Raw genomic sequence first — 12,162 nt, forward strand, 5'->3', positions numbered from 1 at the left:
TTTTTAGACTCCAGTTTTGAAATGTTGTAATTTTCCAGACTTCTATAGATTTTGTATTCTCAACGTATTTCTGTTCATAAAGCAACAAAGCACGTTTGCATGAAATGTCATTTATGATCATATGTGTGCAGTTTAAATTGTTATCGTAGGTCCTTATTGCCTGATAGTGCAAGAAAGCAGGACTTTGGAAATAAAATTAATTAGTTCCAATTTCATTGAAATTGTGAGTGCTTATTTACAAAAACCATTTACCTGTGTTTTCATATTCCTCTTGTAATTCACTGACTTGATTTGGCTGGCTTTTTTGTTATGAATTAGTTTTTTCTAATTTCACTGCAAATGTACATATTTGCTTCTCACTAACTTCCCTGGAAATTCAAATAAGCCTTTAAAGTTAGTACTAGCTTTACTCATATGCAGACTAGGATTGTGAAGCCCTCAGTCGCCTATGTAACACGTTATACAAAATGCAGATTACAAGTTGTGTCTGTATAACCTATAAGTTTGGGAGTGTTTTAAACTTGGCCACTTTAAGTGAGAGCTGATGGTATTGGGTTTTAAACTGTGATCCAGGAGCATTTGTTGTATACAGCCACTCATCTGGAATTTGTTTTACTATTGTCTGAATGTGTAAGACCTGCCTATAATAGGCTTGATAATTGAGGATGTATTGCTCAGCTCATCTTTGCTTAATTTTTTTTTTCTGTTAGTTTGTGCAACTTTATTCTGACGCGTCTTGTAGCTTATAAAAGGTATTCTAGTTGACTTGGTGTGGTTTCACTGGTGGGTGATGGGATTTGCTGCTTCCTGTATTCATTTAAAAAATGGTTGTGAAAGCTGAACCTGAGCAAATCAGTGTTGTCACCCGACAACATACATAGCTGCAGCAGTGGGAGGACAAAGGAAGTTGAGGTATCCTTGCACTTGAGTGATGTGACAGTACAGGTTTTATTTCTGAGACATTCTAGTCTTCCCTCTCAGCCATACACTTTATCTTTTGCTTTGAGCAGATCAGATGTGAGACAGCTGCGATCTGAAAGGTAGACCACCCCAAATTCATATGGTGCTGTGTCGTAAGTTAATGTACTCTTGAGTCACAGCGTGACAACACACTCAGTTGAGGACAAGTGTCACTGTTTTAATTAATGAAAGGCTGTCCTGTGGAGGGATGGATTTTACTGCTTGAGTGAACAGACACGTTCAGGATTTTACTTCTTGAGTGAAGTGTTTCTTTCCTGTAAATCTTTTTTCCTGCTTCGGTGTGTGAGGAAAAGTTTCACCTATTCATGATTCTCTTCTTTATTTTTTCTTTTTTCTTTTCTTTTTTTCTTTTTTTCTTGCCTCCCCGTCCATCAAATTTATAGCACATTCAATCTCTTGCTACAGGGATTGTGGCAGTTGCTACAAGGGTTAGGGAGAGCTCTCCTCTCCTCCTTGAAATATAAGTGCTTCCCAGAGGTGTAGTTTGGTTCCTTAGAAGTGCTGGAGCTGGGCAACAACTAGAGGTGGGATAGTGATCCAAGTGCAGCTGTGTCTGCAGCAGGAATTTATACCCTGATCCTTGGTGTCTCTTGCCTTGCTCGTGTGCTGTCATCTGCTAGTTTTGCTAACCTTTAGGGTTTTGTTTGCTGTATGTATCTTCCTCTGTAGAATGATCTCTTTCATAGGATCACTTAAAATGGTTTAGAGCAAATCGGGTGTTAGAAGAATCTGGGCACAACTTACCATGTCCTCTGCCTTCCCGTTCGAATTCCTGTGGCTCACTGCAGTCACAGCTTTTGACCATTACCAGAACATTACAATTCAAAAGGTGATGGAAGTGTTTTGCAGCTGCAATCCACAAAAGTCCACAACATCACGTATGTATTTGGGGTGATCATGAGTGGATTAGCCTCGATGATCTAAGCAGCTTTTCCCATCAGTGTTCCTAGTAATTTCTGTGTTACAGTCTGAAGATCATTCACGTTAAAAACAAAACTAAAAGAATAATACTCCTTTTTAGAACAATTGGAAATATTCTTTGTCTTAAAAGAAGTAAACAAGCTAAATATTTTTACAATGATCTAATATTCTCTTAATGATGTGTTTACAGTAGAGCTTTTTATTATTTATTTATCTTCCCATAGCTGTAAAATTGTTGCCGCTTCCTGAGCAGGAGAGGAACAGGAGAAAAACTGACTCAGATTTTTTTTTTTTTTTTTTTTTTTTTTCCTGATATGTATGGCTGAATTAAGTCTTTTAAAGAGATTTGAAAGAAAAAAGAAATACCAGCTTGCGAGGGGAAGAAAAAAAATAAAATTGAAGATTATTCTACAGATCGGGGTGAACAAATTCCAAGATTAAAATCTCTTATCGCTTTTTAAAACCAGTGTTGCTTTTATAATATCGCAGTGGCATATAGATTCTGAAGGGCTTCACAGGTGTGTCTCCCAGAGGATGGGCAAAGAGAAATACTGCTTTAAAACATCTAGTCAGGTGGACCCTGATCCCCAGTTGAGGTTTACTGGTAATGGCCGGTGGTGCAATATTGACAGTAACTTGTCCTGATCTGTGCTGAGTAAATCACATCTAATAGCATGAAATAAAATTAACTTTATGCTGAAGTGATGGGTGCTTTTTTCTTTTCTCTCTCTTTTTTTTTTTTCCCTAATTCCCAAGCAAAGCCTATGCCAGATTGTTTCACTGTTGCCAAGACAACATTGTTATAGCACAACACATAGTACTAGCCCAATAGATGAGTAAAATACATTGGCAGGTAGTTCATGAGGGATTTACCTTGGCACTGCTAGGGAGGCTCACGAGTTAAGGGTGTAATACACTTGAGTCAGGTCTTGTGACTTCTCTGGAAACTTACCCTAAATTTGCTGCTGTGTTTCTATGTAAAATCATGTCTGTCTAGAAGTACTGGAGGAGATTTATCTGGCAAAGCAGGGAGTTTCTGAAAGACTCTGAAAAGCCAACAGAGATAATAGTGTAGTAGCGGTTTGGGTTTTTTTGGTGGTTTTTTTTGACAGATACCATAAAAAAGAGCACAAGTTGAATATGATTTCTTATCAGCTACCTGTCTGTCAAAATTTGTTTGCATTTACATGAACTGCTGTAGAGATTTTTTTTTTTTAAGTGCCTCTTACAATTTTAAGAAAGTAGAAGAATTTGTAAACCCTACGAATGCTGCAGTAAGAGTCAGCCTTTACTGATATTGCTAATTTTCTTTATGGCCAGCTACTATTACTAGCTAGTTATGTTCTTTTCAATTAAAAACTATTAAGACTTTTTTTGAATACTGGCAATACAGCTATAATGGTCTTTCTGTATTAGCGTTTGTTAGAACAAGCATCACGTCTAATTGAACTAGGTATCTAATGGGTGTAGAAATATTTGCGCTTATTTTCTTAAAAAACTTGTATTATTAAAATTGTGAAAATGTTGAAGAACAAATACTTAAAGTTATGAAATACAAGTTCTACATAGCTTGATACCAAACACTTTAGCTTTTATGGTTTTTTTCATTGAGCTTGTGTTCAATGCCTAATAAATACTGTGCAAGCAGCACTGTTATTTAAGAAAACATTTTAAATCTATAGAAGGATGACAAATCTGAGAGGAGCAAAACTGTGTGTCATTCCAGTAAATGAGTTTTGCAAACAGCTGTAATTTGGGAAAGATTGTTTTTTATAGATTAAAAAACCCCTAGAAAGTCTCACGTCAGATACTGATATATGTTCTTGTATGAAGCAGGTTGTGAGATTTCTCTAAACTAATTTTTTATTTCACACGCTCTGATAGTTTGGAGCAAGGTTTTGTAAGGGGTAAAAGAGGACAACGCTTGATTGAAAGATTTTTGGTGGTGAAGCGTTCAACACAATCCTTGGCAACTGCTTGCGATTAAAAAAAAAACAACAACTTGTGCTTTCTTTAATCTGAATGTGTATATGTTGATTTACCAGCTATCAGATCTCATACTTTAATCTCGTATATTGACGAGTTTGATGCACTTTTCTGCCTTACATATGTATGGATATACATACATGGGTATTTATACAGTGTATGATTCTATTGTTCTTACTCTGTAGTTAATAAGCTCAATAGATACTAAGACATTATTTCTAAAGACATTATTTGTATATTAGTATAAGATAAGTTTCTTAAATCCTCTAACTAATTTTTGTGATACCTTTCAGAGTCATCCCTTTTGTAATATATTTCAGAACTTCATAACCCAGAAAGGAACCTAGTAGTGGGAATTAGTTATCGTGGATACAAACATTTATGTAACTTTTTTTGTTTCTTGTTCCTCCTGTGTATGTCCAAGGATCACATTGATCCTTTAAACAACATGTACATCAGATTATCTTCCACTTCCTTCTCTTTCCCTCCTTGTAACAGTTTGTCATCGTTATTATTTGTTGTGGTAGTACTGTATCACATAGTGGTCCCTGATCCAGGTTTTTTAATTTTATTTTTATTATAACCTGGTAGTGAAACAAGAGTAGAAGAGGTTCAGATAAGAAAAACAATGAAACAGTCCTGACCAATTTGATAGAGAGCTGTCCTGGTGCAACTGCACATTTATAGCATCTTTGTAGTTATTATTTGGCAAAAGTATTAGAAGGAAAATTATTTAAGCTGATTAGATACTGTTAAGGTGTTCTTTTGAAGCATAAACAGGCTGCATGGAAGAATGCACACAGATGCTTTTAGGAAAATGTAACAAATAGGGAATAAAGGTTGGCACTAGTGATAGATGTCATTTGAGAGGGTGACAACTTGGTCAGAATATTATGATTGGAAGTAAAGTGGCAGATTATTATTTTTTAGAAGGAATTTCACATTTAAATATAGTTATTGCCCAGTGTATTGAAGACAACAGTGGACCAAAAATTAAGTGGTTTTAATCTACCTTTAATCTACCTGTCCTAGTAATTAATATTATTTTAACTTATTGTTGTAAATACGCAAGTTTAGTTCTGCCTTATGGTGAAAAATCACGTGCTATTCAGGAAACTTATTAAAAATGTTATATTTTCACCTTCAGAAACAATTTCTCAAGGAAAAGTTCTGGCGTATTTGTTTGAAAATACTTTCAAGATTGTCTTTGTGTACTTTATGAACTATCTGGTGGGCTGTGCACTGGAATAAGAGTGTTGACACTGGATTCTACTTTCCTTAATGGAGAGAGGGGAAACCTAGCAAAAGAGAGCAAATTTACCCTTGTAGGTTGTCAGAGGGACCTGCCTTTCTCAGTGGACTGTACAGAGGATTTAGGCAATTATGTTAAACAGGTTTCCTCATCTTGCTCTGACTTTCCCTGTCTCCATGCTCTGTTTTCTAGTGTTATCACCCAAACTGAGATACCAGGGTACATAATAAGCAGTGGATTGGTTTCCAGCTGATACAATTTATTGTAGAGGCACTGCTCTGCTTGCCTATCTCTTTTCTGAGGTTTTATTATTCTGTTACCAATCTCCTAAGCAACCTTGAAAGAACTAGTGATGTTGTTTATAAAATCAATGAGTTTGCAGTGTTTAGAGGGCTTCAGAAAAATATCGTGTGGAGAGGAAAAAGGATGCCCTGTAGCATTTAATATGACTTGGTGAGCAGGCTGTAAGCTAAGACTTGAAAAGAAAAAACTAATAAAAAAAAAAAAATCAATTTAGAACAACCAGCAAGTCATAGAAAAAAATAAAGCATGACTCAAAGTTCAAATATTCGGTGCATGTTTTACCGTGCTGTGCGCTCTAGTTAATGTTCATAAGTTTAGTTTCTAATTATAGCAGAATCATTCTGTAATAAAAGTATATTTGTCCAGTACACTCAATATTTTTGAAACCACAGCAATTAAATCAGCTGTTTCTTTTAGATAATATTTCAACTACAGTTGGCATCCCCAGGTATTTTTTGGTGGCTCTTTTGGCGGCACTCCTTCCTCAGTGGGTGCTGCACAGAAGTCATGGTGCTTCCGTACGGCATTGTGCTGCTGGTGGCCTCGTTTTTCATGGAAGAGAGAAAACAAGGTATTGAGTGTGCTGAGTGATTACATATTGCACACAGCTGTATTCAAGTGGAGGTGCCTAAACATAGCACTGTCCAGGTCTTGAGGCAATTGGGAACCCTCTACAGTACATGTGTTCCTTCTTAATTTCAGATATTCAGACATTCAGACTGGATTTGTTTCATGTTCCAGATTTGTTGCTTTGCTGTGTGGGTTTTTGACTACAGAAGTCAATAGTTGATTAAATATGCACTTGATGCATAATTTTTAACACAGATAAGTAAGTTTTATTTGTGATGAAGGTATTTTGAAAACAAAGGTTGTCCCAATCCTTGGATGATTAATGTTTAATTATTTGAAGATTTCAGGGTGTAGGTAATGCCTCATGTGTAATTTGCAGATCCTGCAACACTTCTTGTTCTTTGAAAGTATCAGTGCTCGACACTTAAAATGCTAAGCTATTCTTTTTATCCGTTCTGTATATAGGAGTGTATCAGCAATTCAGTAACAAACCCCCCCCAGTTTGTAATATTGCTTCCATTCTTATTTTTTGAGATAGAGTCTCTGTTTTAGAGTAGACTTACTTGTAGTGTTTGTAATTGAGGTGAGATTTGGTAAGTTTTCTTTGATTTGTTGAAGTGTTTTACCAGTCAGTTGCCTAGTTTAATGTTAATAAAAATGAAAGTATTAATTACAAATAAATTCAGTCATAGTGAAGTACTTGTTACTATTAATTTGGCTAGGTAAGTTTGTTTGAATTTTTGTAGCATATAGAATAGTCTAAAACATTCCAACAGGATAAATTTTAACTTCATAGCAAATAGCCCTTACAGAAGATTTCGAATTCTGTTGTACTTATAAATTCTCAGAAATGGAAACAAATATTTCGGTTCTGAGCACAGGGATCAATTATAAAATGGTAAAATTTTTTCTGCAGAAATTTACAGGGCTTTTTTTAGTTTGTTGTCAATTTTTTTCACAGGCTGATCCAAAAGAGTTGATTCAGATGGTCACAAAGCATGTTAGTCAGTATGGCTGTACAGACTGGCCTGAAGAAATCACAACTTTGATAAATCAGCTGCATTACTACAATGAGCGACTACTGGATTTCACTCAAGCTCAGATTCTGCAAGGACTTGGCAAGGGAGTAGATGTGCAGAGGTTTACAGCAGATGGACAGTACAAGAGAGAAACAATACTAGGATTGGCAGAGTAAGTAATGTCTATTATGTTTGTTTGCTTTGTTTTAAAATGGAATTACTTTAAGATTTAATCAGGAAAGTAAATTGAGTGCTGACCTTTAGGAGGGATAAGTTACCAGATGCTTTAGACATTTACACTGTGATGCTGCTACAATTAGAGCCTTTTCTGTTCAACTACTCCACTTAAATGAAATGTTGCTCAAATAAATGAATTGATAACTTTTAATGGAAGCTGTAACTCTTTGTTTATTAACTGCTAGTATTAAAGTTAATCAGGGATGAATGAAATCAGAGCATAGGTGGAGGTCTGATCTTTTCCTTTTCTGTCCTGTAAACCTGCTCTAGCAATCTATTAGGGTATGCCCAAGCATCAAAGTTTGTAATGAACTATAGTTTAAAACAAAACAAACCAAGAAAGGTTAATAAACTGTACTTGATTTTTAATAATTTAGTTAAAGCTGCTGTATATTACAATATTTTTCCCCTGTAGTCATTTGGAAGTACTGGAGCTTTCACTGCACGTGTTCTGATACTTAGAATGCTTTTGTCTCACATTTCAGTTACCCAAAATAGAAAAAAAGGAAGATATAGGGTGGTACTGTCATTTCATTTTAAACGCACCTTTAATCAACATCTGCATGCAGATACTTTAAGCTGTGAACAAGTCATGAATATACTTGAACTCTATATGTTTTGAAGACAATCACAGTTCAACAGCTTCTAGATTGTCAAAGTTCTGTGCAATAAGAAGCTTTTAATATGATTTGTAACCTAAATTTCAACTACTCGGTTCATAAAGCTTTTGAAGAGCATATTTAGATGTTTACAGTCTTCCATGTATGTAGCTACTCATAGCTACAATTCCAATAGAAATTTGTTAGTACAAAAACATTGATATGAAATGCAGAATAAGAATAGTAGTATAACCTCAGGTTTTGAGCACTAAGCTGCTGCTTTGCATCTGTAAATCCATACCTGCATTGATTTTGGCACTGCATTCATGAAAATAGCTTTTAAGCATCTTTTAATGTTTCCATTGGAGTTATGTGTTTTGTATATATTGCTTATTGAGCACATATCATATCAGTAGTGTGTCACTAGGTGAATGTTACATCTTGGTTATCTACAGTAACTTCAATACAAAAATCCTTCTGTTACTACAGATACTTATTTTAGATGCAGCATGCTTGCTTACATTCTCATCCAAGAGTCCTTTAGATATTGTCTTTTGTAAAAATAAAGTAAAACTGAAGAGAAAGTTCCTTACAATAAGTAGGATTGAAACACAGTATGAAAGGGTTAGTAAAAATGAGGCTTCATAGCATGTGGATGAGAGTGGTAGTCCCATATTAGGCAGTTGCAAAGATCCAACTAGTTACGTGTTCAGCTTGCAGCTTCCTTGCTTTAATCTTCTCAGTTGACTCCTAATCTGTATTTTCTAATGAAAATAATGTGCAAATTTGATATAATTTTGTAGCATATTTTTTCTTATTTTTGAATTATCACTAAGTGCCTCATGTTTTCAATCTTTTATGAAGTGCTGCTTGCAGGAACAACACCTGGAAGAGATGGTATCTTATTTACAAAACAGCTTGGTACGAGAATGAGGAATTTGTAAAGCTACTAAACAAATTGTCAGCTTTGTCTTCCAGATTTAGTGTATTGTGATTAGAGCTCATTATGCATTATTTATCAAATATTTCAAGATCTGGGTGCCTCACAGACTTAATCAAGGATAGTTCTCAAGCAGTTAACTGTTTATTTGGGCAAAATAGAGCCAGAATGTATCTGGAAGGGAATTAGGGAAACCAGAGTAAGACTGAATGCGAATTCCTGAGTGTAGTCCCATATAGCTTCAGGCCAACTATGGTGTATAAGGTTTCTAAATCATTCTTTTACTTAAGGCCAGTTTTTGGGTGGCTGGTGGGGTTTTTTGGGGGTTTTTTGTTTGTTTGTTTGTTTTTTTCATTCACCTACTCTGAGGTCTTCAGGCCTTCACTACTTCTCTTAAAAAGTTGAAATCAGCAGTTGATTTTAATGATGTAGTACCAATTTCTTCCTTGTCTGATGTCACCAATCTGAAATACTTATTTTGATTTTCAGAAAAAATGTGCAATTACCAAGCAATCTGAATTTCGTAACTTAGCTTGTGCTTATTGGGTTCTCAGAATGATTTTGGTGCATATGAACTAGGTCCCTTTGCAGAAGACTAAACCAAAAAGTCCTGTATAAAACCACTTCAAATGTACTTCAGTTCTTACTAGTGACATTAGCTCCTGAACCATTGTGTATGCTTTTGCTGTGCTGCTCTGCTCTATTGCCAGTGTAGACACAGCCCTTTCTCCCTGATACATTGCTGCTGCAGCACTTAACAAACAGCCGTGGCCTTCCATCTCATTTTCCTGCTTCAAACATGAGAGGAAACTAAAGGCTAATCTTCATTTCACTTCCCTAAGTTGGATTTTTTAAAAAAACATTTTTTGAGGATGGGCAACTGGAAAAGTGGATCTCATTTGCCTTTATTATGATTGAATCCAGTGGTGGTTCTAATGCTTTGTAGCTGATTGATGTCAACCGAAAACGTTAAAGACGGCTTGCAAGCAAACACATGCACATGTATGGTATGACAGAGGTTTGAGAGAACAAGATGGAAAAAAAACCCCCAAATTGCTCTGAGCTGCCAAATGTTTATTTCTGTGAGCTTGAAGATACTCAGCAAAATCCCAGCTGAATGCTACTGCACAGGCATGTTTTTTGATACTTTGGAAATATGTGCTAGCACACAGGCAGGGTGGCCAAGAACCATCCACAAGAACTGCTTGACTTTGTTTTTGCACCAGTCTTGGTGCAATAGCACACAACGAAGTACATCCAAACTGTGTCTGCACTGGAGCCTTCAGTGGGCCTTTCTCTGGCAGTCCTTGGGCTCACAGGGACAGGGCTGCGCATGAAAAGGGGCATGCAAAGGAAAGTTAAAAGGTCCTTTACAAGGTGATGGCCATTTTTTCAGCTTTTCATTGTGTAACAACTACTTGTTCTTGTCCTGTCACTGTTATCCTGACAACAAATAGCTTGTTACTGTTGTTCATTTATACCGTATCATTTCCTTAAACCTCCATTGCCTTATGCTGCCACTGCATGCCACTCTTACGACAAAAAAGACAGGATTTTGGTAAGGTTTATAAAGTGCTAGGGGGAATGGATCCCACTAGCTCCAAGAGCCACTCCTGATTTGTATGATTGAGTTATTGTGCAACTAAAGCATTCATATCATCTTCTTTCGCTGAATGACGGAGTCACAGAATGGTTGAGTTTGGAAGGGACCTCGGGAGGGCATCTGGTCCAGCCCCCCTGCTCAAGCAGGGCCACCTAGAGCCAGTTGCCAGGGACCATGTGCAGGCAGCTTCTGAATAACTCCAAGGATGGAGACTCCATAGCCTCCCTGGGCAACCTGTTCCAGTGTTTCGTCACCCTCACAGTCCAAAAGTGTTTCCTGATGTTCAGACAGCACCTCCTGTGTTTCAGTTTGTGCCCACTGCCTCTGGTCCTGTCACTGGGCACCACTGAAAAGAGCCTGGCCCTGTCCTCCCTGCACCCTCCCTTCAGGTATTTACATATACTGATGAGATCCCCTTGAGCCTTCTCTTCTCCAGGCTGAACAGTCCCAGCTCTCTGAGCCTTTCCTCATAGAAGAGCTACTCCAAGTCCCTTCATCATCTTTGTGGCCCTTCACTGGACTCTTTCTAGTAGCTCCATTGCTCATTTTAGAACTGCTCAGTTCATTTCAGAAGCTGTTGTAGTATTTACTTTTTAAGCAGAGGGTTATTAGGTCATGCCTAAAGATCATCTTTTCCTTCTATCAAGACATTCTGTATCTGAATTGATGATACAAAGGAAGTAATATATCGTACTTTTTTTTTTTTTTTTTAAATTATTGAAAGTATTGAGATCAGTGTTGAGGACTAGCCTGAAGAATACTGCCATTAACCTCATCACCTCCAGCGTACCTTCTCCCAAATACCCTGTTATCTTCCCCTTAGCCAGTGGCATACTCACTGTGCAGTTCTTGCATCAATCTTCACCTTCACTTTAACTAGTAATCCCACTGTGGACAGTATATCAAATGATTTCTGAAAAATGTGAAGGAATGTTAAGTTTACATGTGTTGTGATTTGGTAACAGCTGTTGTGTGTCCCTGGTTAAAAAAAGATCTGCTTTTATGTACTGAATGACAACCTGCACAAACTATGGATACTAATCTGGAATTTACAGTGTAGTATTGTCATGGCACTTCTTAATGTCAAAAAATAGAATAGAGCATCTGCCTCTAAAATATTAGATGACTTTTACTGAGGATTTTTGGAAAAGTTTAGATTATTGTCCTCTCATACATACATCATTGCCTGCTGGGTTAAAAATTTTTATGTTTGCATTGAAGTATTGAGTCTATTCGCAAGAGGTTGTGTACAGGAAGTCTTGCTGTGCTGGAAAATCAGAGGGAAGGTGCCATGGCCATTGGAACAGAAGAGACAGGATAGTGTGGGGGATGTGTTTTTCTTTTTCCTCTTTTCTTCTTAAATATATTTCAATAAATACTTTTATTTATCTTAAAATATATCTTTTTTTTTAATTTTAATGCTTGTGTTCTGCCTCCTATACTTTGCATACATGTTATTCCATGTAAAGTGCCTAATACTTTTCAGGGGTTGTCATAACTAAGAATCATTACAAGAGGTTTGTGGATTTTTTGCTTTTTGGAAGTCTTTTGTTTGTGTGTGTGGTTTTTTGTTTGTTTGTTTGTTTGTTTTTGTTTTTTAACTATTGGAGCAATAGTTTAATGCAAAGGCTATTCTAATAGCTGTTTGCGAAGATTTTTCAGCATTATGTTCTTTCTTGACATTTTGCTTTTTCTGCTCTGCGTTGTGTATCTTATTTTAATTCTCCAATATCTGTAGCAACTATCACAGT

The 12,162-nt window shown here is 36.5% G+C and overlaps 1 protein-coding gene across 1 annotated transcript in view; it reads left to right on the forward strand.

Annotated features, from left to right (window-relative positions):
* NBAS (neuroblastoma amplified sequence) overlaps positions 1-12,162 on the forward strand; it is a 190,367-nt gene that overhangs the window by 105,293 nt on the left and 72,912 nt on the right. The window contains exon 41 of the mRNA XM_010566655.1: positions 6,975-7,204. Within this exon, the coding sequence (XP_010564957.1) occupies positions 6,975-7,204 (230 nt within the window). The remainder of the gene's footprint in view (positions 1-6,974; positions 7,205-12,162) is intronic.

The sequence above is a fragment of the Haliaeetus leucocephalus genome, unplaced genomic scaffold (assembly GCF_000737465.1).
Source record: "Haliaeetus leucocephalus isolate CR32 unplaced genomic scaffold, Haliaeetus_leucocephalus-4.0 Scaffold217, whole genome shotgun sequence".
In the NCBI taxonomy this organism is placed as follows: Eukaryota; Metazoa; Chordata; class Aves; order Accipitriformes; family Accipitridae; genus Haliaeetus; species Haliaeetus leucocephalus.